Raw genomic sequence first — 19,837 nt, 5'->3', positions numbered from 1 at the left:
CGATGCCAGATTTCGGCGCCACAGTGCCAGCTGCCGACACGGCACTATGCTGCATCGGGGCTGTGTCCAGGCCGTTAATGCGGGATCACTGGCCGACCCCAGGAAATGTCGGCTGGCATTGGCAGCGGGGTCATCCCATGCTGACTCCACCAGTGAACGATGCATTTGTACGCACCACCCTGTCAAATTACGCTCAAAATGGGTGCATCGGGTCACTCATGCTGTGAACACTAATCTGACATGTAAAGCCTTTTCTGATTGGCCGTTTGCCGTTGGTCGTGCCACAAACTGCATTTTTGGGAGCGTCATATCTCTGGAACTGTCAATGATATGCCACATCTGAAAGCTGTCACGAAAAAGAAAGGTCACTTCTGCTCGAACCTTTGTTGAGGTATTGTTTTTTAGAAAACGAGATCGCAATGATGTCTGAGAGTCTTCCGCTAGCGACACGTATCCCGTCAAGGGACCCCCCTTCAGGGTATGTGCGGACGCTCAGGCAGGGCTCTCGCCAACGGGCACCTGAAGCCCGCTCATGGCTAACGCACGCAGCTTGCTCTGGATATGCGAAGCTCTGCCCCGGATAAACGAAGCTCTGCTCTGGAAAAACGAAGCTCTGCTCCGGACATGCGAAGCTCTGCTCTGGATAAACAAGGGTCCAGAATAATGTGCGGATGTGGCAAGAAGGGCGGATGTCCATGCGAGTTATTGGTTGGAATATTTTCGGGAACTATGGAGACAGACTGTAGCAACTTTCAGTACGTTTTACGTAGAACGGAATTGGTATGCCCTGAATCTCTTTAAGCGCGAAGACAATTCAAACTCAGCGTGCCGCGTTTAATACAACCTAGCGCGCGTGCATCCGAAGGAAGCAAAATACCTAGCCGAAGTTGGCCGAGTGTCGAGCATGGCCTCTGGCGAACGCCGTATCCGTGGCGCGTGCCTGCCACTCACCCAGAGTCATCCAGGCTGCCGTGCCGGTAGTCCGTGGCAGCGGGCGCAGCTCGCCGCCTCCGCCCTACATCTCCCTGCAATACCGCCGCCCCTGGGATTAACTGTTCATGGACTGATTCTCAGTTTCGCTGCAAGGGAAGTCACTGGCTGAATACGTTGCACTGTAAACCTTAACTTCAAGTGAGTATTGTTTTCCTTCCTCGAGAGCTCTCCAGTTCTGGATTTATCGCAATTCAGAAATGAGGCCCCAGCTTGCATCGATCTTAAGAATCCTGCCCCTAAACAAGCGTCACGTTTTGCGTCACATATCGCTGTTTGTAGTACAGAGACTTCAACACACACACACACACACACACACACACACACACACACACACACACACACACACACACACACACACACACACACACACACACACACACACACACACACACACACACACACACACACACACACACACACACACACACACACACACACACACACACACACACACACACACACACACACACACACACACACACACACACACACACACACACACACACACACACACACACACACACACACACACACACACACACACACACACACACACACACACACACACACACACACACACACACACACACACACACACACACACACACACACACACACACACACACACACACACACACACACGCGCGCGCGCGCGCGTGGGTGGGTGCGTACGTGCGTGCGTGCGCGCGTGCGTGCGTGTGTGCGTGCGTGCGTGCGTGCGTGTGTGCGTGCGTGTGTGTGTGTTTATGTTTTCATGCAAGTGGGGTAGCGTAAGAAGGTGGCAAACTCCTTCTATGCCAGTTTCCTTCAAGACCTTAGCGTAGCTAGATATAGTAGGCCTCCTCTGAGGTTGCTGTAGTGTTTCAAAATAGCACGTAAAACTGTATATAGAATAGCCACTTCCTGATTATCTTTAATCCAAAAACAATAGAATGAGGATTAGAACAAATACGTCAAACCTCATTTAGTTATGGGTCTGACGCCGAAGCATTCCACGGGGCAAAATTATTCAGAAAAAACAGCCAAATTCCACGAAAGGAAATTAGCCTGGAAAAACTTATCCCCTGTTTCAGACCTCCTGAGTGGAGATTAGAATGTGTCCACGTAAAAAGCTATGTTTTGTGTTGGCATTGAAATTGAGGCCATTAAAATCAACAATTCACGTGACAACTAAACAAACACGTTTGTTCTGCCGCCACCTGTAGTGAGCTCTCATTTGTCAGCAGTGGTGAGCATTGTTAGTCATACCTCGGGTGTGGCCGGCTGCCGCACGTTTCGTCTCTCGCGCGCCTGTCCTCCTGACGGAGCCCTCTGGCCTGGGCCTTCCGCGTTCTCCAGGCTTGGACACTCACATTCGAGAAGGCTCATTACACGGCTTAAGTTCATTGATAAGCGCCAAGCCGCCATTTTCTCGAGCCGGCAGCAGTTGTCAGTCGTGTTTGCTAGGCAGGGAGAGCCCCTGATTACGCTTGGCGTGATCTCGTGCTCGGCGATAAGCTCATACAGCTCTGAGCATGTTTCATCCAGAGCTTCCATGCACAAGGAGAGGGTCACCACCTGCTGCAAGGGAACGTTGTCCGGAAACATGAACAACTGCTTCAACAGTCTGTCACACATGACGCTATTCTGGTTGCAGACGGTGACGGCCGGGAACGTGACGCTCTCTTGGTAGTTGATGGTGAAGTCAGTATTGACCGGGTACGTGAAGTAGTCCTCCATCAGGTTGGCTCCGTCCCTGAGCGTGACGGCCAGCCCGGCCAGCCAGAGGCAGCACCAGAAGAGCCGGCGAAGCGGGTGCGCTGACCGGCCGGCGTTGTTGACGCCCACCACGGACGTCTCGCGGACGAACTGGGCCGTGGTGCGTTGCCACACGTGCCAGAGCGAGCAGCGCCCGGCGGTACCGCTCGGCCGGGCGTGGACGCCGCGCATGCTAGCCACCAGCTGAAGCCGACCTCGCCGAACGTCGCTCCGCGTCTGACCTCGACAGGCCGCCGCCGCCGCTGACGACGACGACTGCCTGACAATGGAGGGCGACACGCTTTGTTGACCAGCGTCGTCGCCGATGACAGACCGGCGCCGCCGCCGCCGACAGCCAACATCAGACGCCCGCTGTCCACTGATGGCCGGCCGTTTCGCGGTCGCTCCCTTGTTGACCTGAGCTGATGGCTCGGCGATGACGATATAGTCGTATCGTTTGCTCGTGATGTTCGAGTGCCGCCCAAAGCCGAATACTTTATGTAGCCTGTGCGGCGGTCTTATTGTTGATTCGTTGCCGTCGTCCGTTTTGGGAAGTCGACCTGTTTGTTCGAGCCCACGCTCGCAAATAAAGTTTTTTTTTTGCGTAGTGCATGAGTGTTGCGCTTTCCTACAGTGACTCATTTGAAAGTACAATCAATGTCGATAATGCCCGTTGACAGATGGCGACCGTTGCGACGTGCTGCACTATTGTCCGGCGATATGCTTATTGCTTGCTGAGCTCTTTACTAGCTATTGAAGTTCCACGATATACCGCAATGCAAGCTTGAAGCATTGCTGATGGTCGAGGACGTTTGCAATGCAAACAGAGCGTTCGCAATGTAAGCAGGACGCTTGCAATGTAAACAGGACGTTTTCAATGTAAAAAGGATGTTCTCAATGTAAACAGGACGTTCGCAATGTGAAGAGCTGACAACGATGCCATATCGTGTGCCGGTGACACCATTCCCAGGTGCTGAAATGTGGTAGACACATTTTCGTAGGTCGTGACACTCGTCGCTGTCACGGTGTACTGAAGTATGACTAAGTGCTTACCACATTCACATATCACTTATTGGATTGTTATCGACATTGCTTGTCCTGGGAAGGTGCAATGCTACGAGCGTGCAGGCATTTTGGGTCTTTGAAGGGAATTTCAGAAGTCTTTTAGACCGATCAGAAATTCCTCCCGCAAACTCGAGGTTTTCTGATCGTCGTTGTTAGCAGCAGTGATTACCGGTACATATTGGAACATGACGGCACGTTTCTGAAGACTTCCTCTATGAAAATTGTCCATTTGAAAGATTGGGTACCCATAGCTGACGCATGAAGAGTTAGTGCTGTTAGTTATATGCCACAGTGCGAAAGCACAACAAACAATACTGACTCGGATACTGCCTCGGTAACTACAGCATCTATGCTCAGCTTTGACAATGCTATAACGTTTCAAAAAATGTCTTAAAGTCATACCCCGGTCAGTAAATACAGCAGCAACGTTACCTGCGGAAAACGGTTATGAGTTCCTGACATTACAAGTAATGTCTACAACTTTCAGCGGCAAAGTGTAATTGCGGTAAGTTTGCAAAAGTGACATGAAACATCGACAATATCTAAAAACCTTGCCTTTTCCTGACGTGCTGGACTACGCCAACTATGCCATATCCATCTCGAGCTCCATGAACCTATGCTGAGGGGGCTGCGAGCAGACATGCCGATGAATCAAAGCTTCATGGAAAGCCAAAAGGAAGCCTTCGGTACTATAACAATCTAGCATTGGCCTTTAGATATTTCCATTATTCGTACATGATAGGATGAGATGCTGCCGTTTAAAACATGAAACAGTTTTGTCCAGCGGGGTTTAAGGAAGGTGGCTGGTGAACTAGGCAAATTGGCACGCATGTTTAAGGTAGTACAAAAGTAAGCTATGCACAACACTTAAAGCTGGAAAGGTTTGGGAGCGGACAGCCCAGGGACTTCTCGAGGTGTGCGCTTGGCGCCAGGTCCGGGTCCGCTCCCCAGAAGGCCTCTCAGCCATCTCGTGGCAGACGTGTATAACCTGTCCGGGTTAAGCCAAGCCTTGCGAGGATTCCGGATAAGGTAAGAAAAGAGGGTCGGATGTTCAATCATGAATCACGCTTTGTGCTACATAATATAAGAAGCTGGACATGGCTGCTAGCTATTACGGAAATGAACATTGTAATCAGATAACGCAAGAATAGCGTCATAACCGACTATGTGAATACCAGATGACTTCTTAACCTCACGGATATATGTGCCGGCACGCACCACGAGAAAGGGCCAAAATACGAGCGGATGACGGTATTTGGTTCAGCAAACACTCAGCGCCGCCACGCCACCTCTCGGAGGACTGAAGAAATACGGGTAAGTGCTGGGGTAGCAATTTCGCACGGCTTGTTCAGAAGCACCTCAACGTCATTCCAACGTTCCATGACGCAGTCAAACAATGACGTATTGACAATGACATATATGTTTACTAATTTGTGCAATTTCGCTGTGCAGAGCAGTCTTTTCCGCTGGGAAGTAAACCAATAGTTGTGAGTGAGCTGATGTCTTTCTATCTGACCATTACTACAATATCCTCAAATTTGGAACGTTGCCTTAAAGTCAGCATTGCACTGACTGGGGGAGCTCAAGAACTCCGAGAGCATATAAAGCGACACCCCTGGATGGACGGTCTCGTTTGCGTTGGGGTTGTTCTAATTTTTTACCAATTTTTGATCCACCCTTTTTACGCTCAGGAAACCCGTCACCTTTTCTGGTGTGTAGAACACTAGAGACACATTATTTTTTCCCGATCAGGAAAACAAATGGAAAAGTGGGTCAGGGAAAAAACAATTATTTCATCCCAGCCCGGGGTGCCTACCGGCTGTCTTTCTGGCGAAACAGGGGCCTATCTAAATATACATTAGCTACCTGCCTGACTTCGGAGGCCCCCTGACCCGATTATCTGGATCCGGATCGACGCGGGGTCCTCACTGACGAAAAACAGACTCCATATCAACTCACGTGTGCAATTCCTGGCACGGAGACACCAGTTCAGCATAACGGGCCCCTGGCTCAAATGGGATGGAGAGCCTCCCGTTTTGTAAGGGAATCCCTGACTGACATACGGCCTTCCTTTGTCTCATTTTGGACGCTCCTCGTACATGGTAGCATCCACTTGCACTGCCAAAAGACCAACGCAAGAGCCTCTCTAACATTCTAGGTGCAGTCTCTTTCCCTGTTCAGAAAATTTATCTTGGTCGAATCAGAACTTCTTGCCGAAACATGACCCTTTGAAAAGAACTGTTGGCCCCTGACCGAAACAGGGGTCTTGCTCTCGTCCTTGCTTGGGAAATGGGCGGGCGCAGACCGACTCGAAGCCGATCGTTCGTTGCTGGTGGTCTCTAGCCGAAAAAGGGGCCGCATTTTCCTAGGGTGTCCCACTCGTGCAAGAGAGTCTGATTGACATTTGAGGGCCCGGCCTTGTGGACCGGGGCCCTTAATGTGACCCGCGGGTGTCGATTTGCATTCTTTTGGGTGGGCCAGTGGCCCACCCAACGGTGAGTGTAAGCCCCCACCCCCCTTCAACTTTTCGGTGTCGTGGTAAAGCACGGCATTGATTATGAGAGACCAACATTAAATCAGTCGTAAAGAAGGTTTCTGCTAATTGTTGCACAGGTAAATGGTAAAAAAAAGAAAATTGCAGTCATATTTAGTTGTTAATTCACTGTTTTTTCGGTATTGTGCATAAAGCCAGTAACACGATCCTACACACACACACACACACACACACACACACACACACACACATATATATATATATATATATATATATATATATATATATATATATATATATGTATATATATATATATATATGTATATATATATATATATATATATATATATATATATATATATATATATATATATATATATATACAATTTGCCTTGCTGATGGTCCACTTTCGTGCCACTGCCTGTTGTTGCATTACTCAGTGCCGTTTCGTATCCTACAGACAGCATTAAGTTGTATAATTTTGTTTCAAAACCATAAGACAAAAACAAACTGATTAAAATTAGAACCCCAAAAACGCGGCTCAGTTTTTAGCCGTTTGCATTCGGAAGAACCGTTTGAATGTGCTGACCTCCAGTTGGGCGGGCATACTCGGTGGAACAGTTACGAGCACTTGATAATCAACACCAGCCAAATAAACCGATCCGGCAATACCAAATACCGAATAGGAACTACATCCCACCTCTAATGCGTTTCCTCGCTCTTTCTTGGCGGAAGATGTTGACGCTGGGCAGTCTTATCAGTCTGGCGTCGATCGTCGCACCCTGGTTTCGGTTATCGACGGAAGGTCGATGCCGTGTGGCTTCAGACGTTCTTAAACGTGAGCTGCCTCGGCAATAAAGAGTACAAGTTGATTTGCGAAACTATTACAGGCTGCCACGGAAAGCGCGACTGGTCACTGCCAGGCAGAGTGCAGGCAGTAACTGCCAGGCGGGGTGCAGGCAGTAACTGCCAGGCGGGGTGCAGGCAGTAACTCAGCACTCGCAAGAGACGTCTCTTGACCTCGAGACGTCCTATTCGGTTGGGGGGGGGGGGGGGCGGTGGCTCCAACTTCATAACGTTAAGAGAAAAGCGGAGCAAATTGGGGGGGGACTATTTTTTAGTGTATTTGTGGCAAGGTTTCCCCTTTCAGCCCCCAAGCCAATTTTGCGAATTACACACCTGTGACGGAGGCGGATTCGCCACCAGATTTTTCAAGCGCCTGATCTGGGACACGGGCCCATCACCCAGGCAGAGATGGGGGTGGTTCCACGATTTACATCGGCTGGGCCCCTTAGTTAATGAGGGCCCCCTGTGTCGGTCCGGGAATTCCAGTGCCTGATAAGGGTCCTGTTATGACAACGGGCCCCAATGGATCAGGAGTAGTGTTGGTGGGGTCTCTGAGGTCACGTAGGTGGGTCACATCGAGGACCCCGACCCGCAAGGCCGTACCCTCAAATATCAGTCACAAGGCCTCTTGCACCGATGCGGATACGCTGGGACAATGTGGGCCTCTGTATCGGTCAAAGAGCACCAACACCGAATAATCGGCTCCATGCCGGTCTGAGCCCTGGGGGCCCATTTCCCAAGCAAGGACAAGGTCGGCACACGCGATTTGCATTGGTCGGGACCCCTGAAACAATATATGCTCCTGTGTCGGTCAGGCCCCCACAGTGCCCAACAGAAGGCGATATGTCGGTTAGGGGCCTTGAATCGGACGGGGTAACATTTGCTGAACAGGGTTACGGACTGAACCCCGAATGTTAGAGGGTCTGTTGTATTGGTCGAGACCCTCTGACAACGAAAGTGGATATGATAGATCATGATGGGAGTCCAAAAAAGGCAATGTAAGGCCCAGCGACAGTCAGCGACTCCAGTTCAGAACGGGGAGCTCTCCATCCCATTTCAGTCAGGGCTCGTTTTGATAAGCTGGAATCTCCGTGCCAATTACTGGACACGTGCGGCGTGCCCCGCGGTTGATCGGGGCCAAATACTCAGTTCAGGAGGCTCCGGCATCAGGCTGGCGACCAATGCATCACTGATCCCTCTAAGGGCTTCCGCATCGACCAAGAGACCCCCCCCCTTCGGAGACGCCAGCATGGCAGCTGTCAGGCACCCAGCGCTGTAATGGAATTAACCCTTACTTGAAACTCCGACCGGGAAGAATAATGTGCCCCTAGCGTACTGCGATGTGTGCCCTTCCTCGGAAAAGGCAAGTGTTTCTGTGGTTTTCGATAGGACGGATCAAAACGAGGCTAAAACTGAAAAGGGCAGACGCCAATGAAGGCGTCCATCCTCATCCGGGTCCACATGTGAAACAAATTACGTAAGCAAATTCTGAGCCTGCGTGCTGGGATGCCCATAGTGTAGTGGGTAACGCATCTGCGCTAACCACTGTGCGTCTGGGCAGCCAGAGGTACGGGGTTCGATTCCCCGCGGTGCCCGCCCTTCTGTCCGCCTCTTCCGATTCCCCGCCGCCCGCGTGAGAGGCAAGCGGCGCCATATAGCCTCAGCAGCTGAGTGCGTCAGAAAGCCTCAATGAGATGCAAAATCATCAATGGCCGGCGCTGCAGCTTTCCAACAGATGAGTGGTGTCGGGCAATACAGCTATCATCGGGGGGCGGGCGCCTGGTGCGCGAGAACAGCCACCATAAAATAATGTTTCCGAAATCTCTAAATAGAGCCGTACCGTTCAGCTATCGGGTTTGGGCGCACATTTCACCTGCACTATTTTGAAATGTTCTCTGAGTAGATTAACACCGTCAGCAGCCCGAACGCGGAGAATTCACCATAACTTATCTTGTTCCGTGGTCAAATTCCAGCACCTGCCTAATGTGTGGTGAATGCTGACGCGTTTCAGTTCTAAGTCTAAAATTGCTTATATAACACATACTCGCGGGTTACTTTCTAAACATACGAGCTGACCTCCTCAAGCATTCAAAGATGCTTTTTCGAAAACAATGTTATTTTTATCCGACCGCTGACCTCCGCCTGATGCTGACCACGGGGCAAACGCCGCGCGGCCTGCGGAGGCTGCAACGCAGGGCATCAGGTTTTTTTCTCTAAGGCCCGCCAGCGCACATGGTCAAAAGCATGTGATGTACTTCTTTCATAACTGGATTCTGGAAAAGGCTGTAAATTCCCTGACACGCAAGGGTTGGGAGTGTCAAAGCAACAACAACCCCATTTCGACCTACAATCTACGTTAACTATCATCTACGTTCACAATGTCCCTGCACAACACAGCACAAAAATCTACCAAAACCCTGGGTATTATCGCTCAGAGAGTGGCCACTGAACAATTGCGAAATAAAAAGTACCGGTAGTTTTTTTCCATGTAATCGCTTAACACGCGCTAAGATGGGGAGGTCAAACTGAACTCCTCCCCCCCCCCCCCCTGAAGGTGTTTCCAGAATGGTTTCCGAACAGCGCGGCGAAGCAGCGCCAAATTATGCGTGGCTGTGGAAAATTGAATAGTGGATCGTTTGACATCAACAGTTTAGGTGTACCTTGTAAGGTCGCTGACCTATGGCAGGTCAAAGTCAGGCCATGGTTTCAGCGAAGGCAATTTCTAGCGAATCCTTCAATCTGATCCAATAACGGAGTGCTAGATGAAGCCATACACCTCTGAGATACTTTCTTAGACAACATAACAGGTGAATGAGCAAAGTAAATTGACCTAAGGTCAGGTATAAAGGTCACACCAAGGTCAAAATCAACCTTTTTAAGCCTGTTAAAGGGTCAAAACCAACCTCTCTTAGTTCCCGAGATCTCAAGGGGGGGGGGCAAATTGACCCCCACCCGAACGAAGGGAATCTAGCCGGCCACCCGGACGCGTGTTAAGACACTATTTCTTCCGGTTATTGACCTCAGAATGCTTACAGAATGACATCTTTCGGTGCCGTCTGGCTTGTTTCCAAAAATGGGTGTATTCTTGAACAAAAACGGAGCAAATCATGCCTCTTGAAATCAAGTGGACGATGCCCGGTAATATTTTGGTTGGGGGCCTTTCACCAGGGCCCTTTGTCGATCCTGTGTCCCTCCCCCTTACCAAAATTCTGGCTGCGCACTTATGTGAGTCGCTCATCGTGCACCGAGTATGAGTACATCAGTATGATCGCATACGGCCACTGAAGAGCCAGCCCAACTAGCAATGCTCTCGTACTCAACCCGCATTGCACATAGCATCAACATGACGGGATTTCATTGGCCACACATTCAAACTGAAGCGGGTTAGGGTCGCTTTCCCTTCAGAGGCGCAAAAAGGCCTCGAACAGGATCCCCCAAAACACTGCATGCTTATAAAGCCTGTGTAATGAAATGAACGGGGAAGGCATTCGCATGAGGAGGGCATCCACTTATGCTATTTGGGAGAAGTTGACGACCATTTTCGTAACTGGTGTCTGGAGGAGTGTTTATGTTTTGTTTTACGTTAATTGAAATGCATAGGTTTTATCAATGAAACTTCGGTTCGTTGAGAGCTCGTGTGTGATAGCCACATATGTTGTGAACACTGCGGCGGCAACGCACGCGAGCTTTAACACGCGATCGGGTGGGGGTCAAATTGCCCCCCCCCCCCGAGGGTTTTCCAGAATGGTTTCCGAACGGCGCAACGTAGCAGCGCCAAATTTTGCATAGTTGTAGACAACTGAGTAGAGGATCGTTTGAAATAACAAAATTAGATGTGCTTAGTAAGGCCGCTGACCTATGGCAGGTCAAAATCAGACCATGGTTTTAGCAAAGGCAATTTCTAGGAAATCGTCCAATCTGATAAAATGACGGAGTGCTTGACGAGGCCATACTTCTCTGAGATGCTTTCTTAGGCGCTACAAATATTGAATGAGCAAATCACGCTGACCAAAAGTCAGGTATGAATGTGTAGTGTACGCGAATGCACCAGCGGTGATTTCGTAACACTTACCTTTCTGTATATAAGTTCACCACTATGGCGCGCCAGCGTCCTCAGCACTACGGGAAATACAGCTTTCCGGTGAACCTCCTCTGTGTTGTTTTCTGCGCCGCTGTCACGAGCAAACCGCGTGTGACGAACATTACACAATGGCGACGAGGATGGGATCCGCGCTCACTTTATAGCCACTGTTGTCTAGCAGTGCTGGTAGTCTTGCTAGGCGGATCAATCGCACGCGAAGCGGAGAAATGGGCCTGGACGGTGTGCAGCCTCCTGCGCCATTTTTGCCCACGCCGGGGAAACCGATCGTCGACTGGCCTACGTGGGAAGGAAAATTCCGGAATTATCTTCTCGCCATCTCCGGAGAAACCTTCAGCCCCGCTCGCCAGCGTGCCGTGCTCCTCCACTGTGTCGGAGACGAGGCGTACCGCCTTTTTGGCACCCTTCCTCCAGGCGTGAAGACCGACCTCGAAACAGATTTCGACTTGGCACTGCGCCAGTTGCGTGAGTTTTATACGCCACGCACCAATGTAATAGTGGAAAGGTTTGCCTTTCGCCAGCGTGGCCAACTGGTGGATGAGTCCACTGCAGACTTTGTGTCCGCCCTACGTGGCCTAGCCAGATCATGTGCATTTGGTGCCATGACGGACGAACTCATTCGCGATGTGGTTGTGGAGAAGACGGTGCACCAAAGGCTAAGAGAGAGGTTCTTACAGGATAAGGACCTCACGCTGGAAAAGGTGCTGCTGCTCGCAGAGGCCTTCGAACGCTCCCTGCGGGAAGCTGCTGTCATGGCCCCACCTGCTACTCACCTGGGAGCTGTGGCTAAGGTCACCACGGTCTCCAGACGCCACACGCCTGGTGGGCCTTCTCCCAGCCCAGCGTGCACCAACTGCGGACGCAAGGACCACCAGCCCAGGGAAAAGACATGTCCGGCCAGGCGAGTCACCTGCCACACATGTGGACGTAAAGGGCACTTCTCGTCCTGGTGCCGCAGCAAGGAGAAACCGCAAGGCCCTAACAAGCCAACCTGCAAGGAACTCCAGGTACTGTCCTGCTCCAACCACGTCAACACCTCCAAGATGACCTGCACAGTGTCTGTCACTGCCGGTGCAGGCGTCCAGCGAGACGTGTTACTCCAGGTCGACACCGGTGCCACCTGCTCCATTCTCAGCATGGACCTGGCGCGTCAGCTGTTCAAGGGCGTCCCATTCGAGTCTACCTTCGCAAACCTGTACGGCTTTGGCAAGAACCCTCTGTCTGTAAAGGGAACCCTGTCAACAGTAGTCCGCTTCAATGGGCAGGACGCACCTGCTACATTCTACTTGGTGGAGACGCCCAACCAAGAGGCCATCATGGGCCTGGATTTGCTCAATGCCCTCAGCATCACCCTCCACCCAGCTTCCCACAGAATTTACAGCGTGGAGACGGAAGCGCAGCACCTGCCTGCAATCGAGGGGTATGAGCACCGGATAGTGCTTAAACCCGGTGCCGTGCCAACAGCCTACCGGCTCCGCCGACTTCCCCTCTCAGTCCGCAAGGAAGTGTCGGCCGAGCTGCAACGTCTTCTGCAAGCCGGCGTCATCGAAAAGGTCGACGCCTCTGAGTGGGTAAGCCCCCTTGCCGTGTCCCGGCGTAAAGACGGTCGGATACGCATCTGTGTCGACCTCCGTGGGCCAAACGCACAGATCGTCGCTGAGGTTCACCCTCTGCCCACAATAGACGAGCTGGAGTCGAAGCTCTGCGGGAGTGTCTACAGCCGCATAGACCTCAAGACAGCATACCACCAGCTCCGTCTCCACAAGGACTCGCGCAACGTCACGGCCTTCCTGACGCCTGACGGCCTCATGAGGTACACAAGAGTCCCATTCGGCCTGGTCTCCAGCGGCAGCGCCTTCCAGAAACTGCTCAGCAGCCTGCTAGAGGGTATCCCTGGCTGTGGACACTACCTGGACGACATTCTCGTGTCCGGGAAAGACCATCAGGAACACGACGCCCGCCTCCGAGAGGTCCTGGACCGCCTCGCCCGGTCCAACGTCACCATAAACCAGGCCAAATCCGTCTTTAGGCAGACCACCATCGAGTTCTGCGGCCATAAGCTGTCCAGCGCCGGGGTCGTCCCCCTAACGTCAACCGTCCGCGCCGTGGTTGAGGCGCCGCCTCCCACCAACGTCAGGGAGCTACGCAGCTTCCTGGGGACCACCGGATGGTTCAGCCGTTTCGTGCCGGCGTACGCCACGGTCGTCCGACCGATGGCCGACCTCCTCAAGAAGGGCACGACCTTCCAGTGGACCCAGGAACAACAGCTGGCCTTCAGCAAGGTGAAACAGCTGATCTCGACCAGCCCCGTCATGCGGCCGTTCGACCCGCACCTGCCGACGGTCGTCACTTCGGACGCGAGTGACCGCGGCGCCGGCGCTGTCCTCACGCAGACCCAGTACAGCGGTGAGGAGCGCCCATTCGCATACTGGTCCCGGTCATTCACGGAGGCCGAGTCCAGGTACTCCGTCTCAGAAAAAGAAGCCCTCAGCGCCGTGAACGCGATCGAGCACTGGCGGATCTACCTCTGGGGACGTTTCTTCAAGCTCAAAACCGATCACTCGGCACTCACGACCCTGCTCTCGCCGAAGTCGTCCAACCGAGCAGGAGCACGGATCGCCAGGTGGCAGTCACGCCTACTGCCCTACTCGTACTCCGTCGAGTACAAACCGGGACCCACCATCCCTGTCGCAGACGCGCTGTCCCGGCTCCCCCTGCCGGACACGGCCGGCGCCGAGCCCGATGGCGATGACATCATCGCCCTCGTCACGGACGCCGCCGCAGACGTGCTTCCCGACGCCGAGATCCAGGCAGCATCGGAAGCCGATCCATCACTGAAGGAAGTACGTGAAGCCATCCGTACCGGCTGGCCGGAATCGGCGCGCAAGTGCTCGGCGACGCTTCGCCAGTTCTTCGGCGTCCGTCATGAACTCCAGCTGCGCGATGACGACATTATCCTGCGAGGTCCCGACCGTGTCGTCGTACCAGTCGCCCTGACCGACAAGTACTTACAGGTGGCCCACCAATCGCACGAGGGAATCGTGCGCACGAAACAACTGCTTAGGAATCTCGCGTGGTGGCCCGGTATGACGCGAGCCATCACCGACCTCATCCGCGACTGCCAGACCTGCCGGACCAAGGAGGCCGTCCTCTCCCAGAGGGCGCGCCCTGCCCCGCTGCAGCCGGTCCCTCTTCCGGACCGAGCCTGGTCCAAGCTCGGCATCGACGTCGTTGGACCGATCGCAGGTGCGCCACCGTCAGCCCGCTACGCCATCACCGTGATCGACTACGCCAGCAAGTGGCCGCGGGTCGCCCTGACGCCGTCCGTCGAGACAGATGACGTCATCAGTCTTCTCAGCACCATGTGGTCCCGTGAGGGATACTGTGACGAAGTCGTGAGCGACAACGGGTCCCAGTTCACGAGTGCCAAGTTCGAGACGTACCTGAGCGGCCGCGGCATCCGTCACCGGAAATCGTCCCTCTACTGGCCCCGCGGGAATGCAGCCATCGAACGGTTTAACCGCACGCTAAAGACGTGGCTGCTGGAGGCCACCCAGCAACCGTCGCGGACGGCGCAGGCCTTCGCCGCGCACATTGAGCGCCGCCTGGCGCTGTACCGCGCAGCCCTACGCTGCACCACCGGCATCTCGCCCTCTGAGAGTCTGCACGGCCGCCGCATGCGCCTTGACCTGCCGGTGATGTCGGCCAACGCGACAGACGCTGATATGCGCACGCGCGTCCAGAAACAACAGCGACGCAACGCGCGCAACTACAACAGGCGCCGCGGCGTGAAGACACCGACCATCCTACCAGGAGACATGGTCCGAGTTCGTCGACCTGGACACACGCCCAAGAACCTGTCGCGGTTCGGGGCGACACAGACGGTGGTCCGGCGCGTCGGCAGAGCGACGTTTCTCCTGTCGGACGGAACGCGATGGAACGCGGCACACCTGGCGGCCGTACCCGCAACCAGTCCGGCCGTGACGCCTGACGGAGACTCATCTGCCTCCGGAGCCGACAGTCCGCCGCCGACCTTGGTGGACCAGCACGAGGCTCAGCACGCAGCACCAGACCACCACGCGGCTCGGCCAACTTCGCCCCCGCGTGAGGCTTCACGAGCGGCTCAACCCGTCGCACCAGGGTCCCCTGCTCCAGATGGACGTCAGTCGCCCATTCGAGCCCGGGCGGGCACACCGCATGGCGCCGGCAAAGAGCTGCTGCCGTCCTCCTTCGGCCGGCGACGGTTCCAGCCGCGAAAGCTGGGCAGCTAGGCCGCTGCCGAGCCCCGCTCAGACCCGCGAGCCGGCGTATCATTTGCTGTCGAAATTGTTGTCATTCCTTGTCTAAGTGCCGTAGGCGCTTCAACTTAACGTGTCGGGATATGTAGTGTACGCGAATGCACCAGCGGTGATTTCGTAACACTTACCTTTCTGTATATAAGTTCACCACTATGGCGCGCCAGCGTCCTCAGCACTACGGGAAATACAGCTTTCCGGTGAACCTCCTCTGTGTTGTTTTCTGCGCCGCTGTCACGAGCAAACCGCGTGTGACGAACATTACAGAATGTCAGACCAAGGTCACAACCAGTCTGATTTATTACTCTAGAGTTTGCTGTATGGGATAGTTTGTGTTACTCATTTCGAATTTATTGACAGCAGGAACCGCATTATACACCTTCCATCGACTTCTTAGAGGTCAGAAAAGGTCATTGATCTAAGATGACCCGGGTCGACATTTTGTGCTATGAACATAATGCCTAGCGTAATCTTTGTCGCTTAGTCAGATGCAAAACTGAAAGCGATCTTGCATGAACTTGGTCACCTCGACATTCAAAAGGTTAAAAATGGTCACTGACCTTGAATGAGAATGCGGCCTTTTGCTTAGAAACGGCTGTCTACGTTCTGGAGGCACCTTGGAGACCAGCCTGGAACTTGACCTAGTTTGACTTTTTTTGACCCAAAGGTCATAACCTGGGAACCTGAAAATTTGACCTAGGTGAGTTCACGTACAGGTCAAAGCACCCCGCGAATTTGGTGTCTTTGGTGTTCTTAGTTCCCGAGATCTCAGGGAAGTCAAATTGCCCCCCCACCCGAGCAAAGGGTATCTAGCCGGCCACCCGGGCAGGTGTTAAATAACTTGTAGATGTTGCAATATATATATATATATATATATATATATATATATATATATATATATATGTACTGGAAACACCAGACCATAAGTGAATAAATCCGAGAAGGTTTCCATGCCTGCTCTCCTCATGACAACTTTTGGGACTTTGGCCCTCTCCAATCGTTTTGAGAAATCAGCATCCATGATGTGACCTACAGTCAGTCCGTCGTAACTTTCAGTCAGGCATTTGATCATTAGTCCTGAAGGGCCTTCGGGCTCCTCTGCGGGCCTCTCTAACACTGTCACCGGCCGGTTCTTGGCTCCTTGTCATGCAGAGCCTTTGTTATGCACTGTGGTCCGCAGATCGACACAGGGGCCCCTTCATTGCCTCAGGGGCCCCGGTCGATGTAGAGCGCAGGCCCGGCCTTGTCCCTGCTTGAGAAATGAGCCCTGAATCCCAGACATCTGATCTGAAGTGATCCGGTGGCGAGTCCACCACGCGTCACGGTTGTTAAGCCTCCACCACACAGGTGTAGTTTCGCAAATTAGGTTAAGAGGGCAGAGCGGGGAAACCCTAGCCTTGAACTCACTTTACACAACACAAAATAGCTTTCTCTACGGATTTAATCACTTTTCCTCTCAACGTCATGGTGTTTGATTCCTATCCAATTGGATAGGAAAGTACGGCACTGCTCTAAAACGTTTGCTCTCTCTGCTTTGGTGGAAGATGTTGCCGTCGGACAGCAATGTCATGATGTTCGGCCCCGATCGTCGAAACCAGGTTTCGGTTATCGACAGGGGTCGATGCTAGTTGGCTTTAGACGTTCTTGGAATTGTACAACTGTGGGAGTGAAGAGAATTAGCTGATGTGCGCGACTATTAAAGGCTGTCACGGAAATCCCCGGCTGGTAACAGTAATGCGGGCTACAGGCTGCAACACAAAGCTCGCGTTAGGCATGTTAGACATTGCTAGTGCTGTTTTGGTGTTCATTGTGGGACGACTTCCGCTTTCAGTAAAGTCGGGTGGTGTCGATCAAGTTTTCGAAACTGTTCCATCGAATATTTACGTCGTGCTAGTTGGCACAATTCAAGGGCCCTTTCGAACGTTGCAGGCTAAGAATTTGTTCACTCTCCTGGGTGCCATCATAAAACCGGCTTGTTTTTAATTTCCAATAAGGCATAGTATCGTGTAGACACAAAAAATACAACTTGCTGTATCCTCTGGATATTTAAGCATTGCTGAATAATGCCAAAACACTCAGATCATAGCACAAAAGTACATCAGAGGCAACATAACATCTTAATCGTGCAACTAAAACCGTGCATCCTGAAAGCAAAAAAGAGAAAACAGTCCAGTGAACACAGTGCGGACGCGGAGCTTTTGCAGGCTCAGTGTAACTGAGCGCAGTCAGCTGCCCTAAAATAAACGTGGCATCGCAGTGTTCATTTTCTTTGTTCCTTTTGGTTGTGAAACAATTAATAGACGTCTTCATAAAAATTGATGTGATGTTGGCTTCCAGTATGTAGTGATCTACCCGTTCTTCGGCTTCAGAAGGTGGGGCCAAACTCACCGTTGGGGGCAAATCGGAGAATGGGGGCCAGTGGCCCACCCAAAAGAATGCGAATCCACACCCGTGCTTCCCACTTCAAACGACCTATACTTCTGCCAGGTAATGTTAGGGCCCAAAACCTGACCTGTAAAGCAATGTTGGCTTTACGGTGTTGAAAATGCTAAGTCGACGTACGGCCACTGCACTGCGTGGTTTGGTAGCTCTAGGCTTTGTGGACAAAAAAAGCCGAGCCTCACCTGGGCATACGGCTTCCCGTAGCCAGAACTCGTCTTGCGCCCCGTGAACCCAGTTTGCGTCCTGTCAGAACCCAGCTGGTACCGTGCCAGAGTCCAGCTTGCGCCCTTGTCGAGGCCATCTTGTACGTTCATTCGTTGCACAGATGTCTTGCTGGAGCTGAACCCATCCCTGGCACGGACTTGTGCCCACCTGTTCTACAATGTCTCTAGCAGATAAGGCCAAACAGGCCCAGCTGAAGCCCAGCGCCGGCCCAGGCCGCGCCGATGTCCTGATATTTGCACAGCACGTGCCCGGCTGGTGCCCAGCGAGGCCACGGTCAGGCAGCCCGGCTCTTCCCCGGCCGCAGCTCATCAGAAACCTGTTGCAAGGTTTATGTGGGGCCGTACTGAGCGTCCCGCCACAGCCCGCTCAGTCTGTCCGCCTGGGGCCCGGCTGCAAGGGCCACGTGGGGCCGTACTGAGCATCCCGTCACAGCCCGCTCAGTCTGTCCGCCTGGGACCCGGCTGCAAGGGCCACGTGGGGCCGTACTGAGCATCCCGTCACAGCCCGGTCAGTCTGTCCGCCTGGGGCCCGGCGGAGGCCACGATCCAATTCTGGCTGGAAGTACAATCTAGTATCGAATACCATCGGAAATTAATTGACCTTGAACGTGCTGGGCTCCTTGCTTTCCGCTTCTATGTCGATGAAAGAGAGTGAACAACGTGACATTGGTTTGCACGTAGAGACTGTTTGGTACCTTGATTTTAGACGGTGCTTGCCTGAGGTGGCCTCAACATCGCAGTGTGGCGGCGCTGAACGTCAACTGCACAGCTGCTAATCAGTCAACAGGCAGCCGTGCCTACCCGCCCTTGTATCAACCATTGATAGCTAATTTCTGATCGGTGCTAAGTAGAAAAGGTAGGCGCATCATTTTAACACTATTAACTCCAAGAATTCATAAGGAGCTTAGCGATATTTAGCACTGTTTCCTCGAGGAGCGCAGCCAGAGCCTTGACAAGGCGGCGCAGAGTTGGCAAAGGCGCTGATAGTGAAATGCCTCCCTAAAAAAATCGCCTGATACGGCCCGTTTGTTAATTACGAAATGTTTTTTCTTGTTATGTTCTTCATATTTTTATTTATATAGCTGGAACAGAAGCCATAAGCTACTGTAATAAAAACTTAAGAGCTCAAGCGTTGAACGACTGCAGGAAAAGACGGCGCCCCTGATTTTACAATCGTCCAGTGAACTCTCTAAACCAATAGAGCCCATAAATTTTATCAAATTTGATCTGGACTGTTCAGAGATTTTAAGGACTCTGCAAATGTAGATTATGGATCGAATTGGCCAACAATTTGCATGGAGATGATCAAGCCAGGTTGGTCTGGAAGTTCTAACAACCGGTCAGGATCGATTAGTGCTAAAAGTTATGTAACATAGTTCTGAACGTGCGCGCTCGCAAATCTCAGCAACAAATATCTCGACACCAGTCAATGCAGTTTCCTCAGGGCGCGCATTGTCGGCCCTGCAGCTGGCACTAAACCGGCACCAACAGGCGGATAAAAATAACGACGCATCTGAAAATGTACCTTCGAAGGCTTTCTGACAACAAACCGTACATTTAGGAGTTAGTCTGGGAGTATAGCTCACCTGTGTGGGTTTTAGATTAATGATTAGAACCGATCGACTTTCACCACATTGCAAAG

At 52.4% G+C, this 19,837-nt stretch overlaps 1 protein-coding gene across 1 annotated transcript; it reads left to right on the top strand.

The window, feature by feature from the left end:
• The first annotated feature begins 12,370 nt into the window (after window positions 1-12,370).
• LOC119104288 (uncharacterized protein K02A2.6-like) lies at window positions 12,371-15,505 on the top strand. The gene is made up of 2 exons (XM_037227985.1): window positions 12,371-15,061; window positions 15,485-15,505. The coding sequence occupies exons 1-2, from the start codon at window positions 12,371-12,373 to the stop codon at window positions 15,503-15,505; spliced, it is 2,712 nt and encodes a 903-aa protein (XP_037083880.1).
• Window positions 15,506-19,837: the final 4,332 nt, after the last annotated feature.

Source organism: Pollicipes pollicipes, unplaced genomic scaffold (genome assembly GCF_011947565.3).
Source record: "Pollicipes pollicipes isolate AB1234 unplaced genomic scaffold, Ppol_2.1 Scaffold_6052;HRSCAF=7182_pilon_pilon_pilon, whole genome shotgun sequence".
NCBI lineage: Eukaryota > Metazoa > Arthropoda > Thecostraca > Pollicipedomorpha > Pollicipedidae > Pollicipes > Pollicipes pollicipes.
Note: the sequence above shows the minus strand (reverse complement) of the source record. Positions and strands in the feature narration are given on the sequence as shown.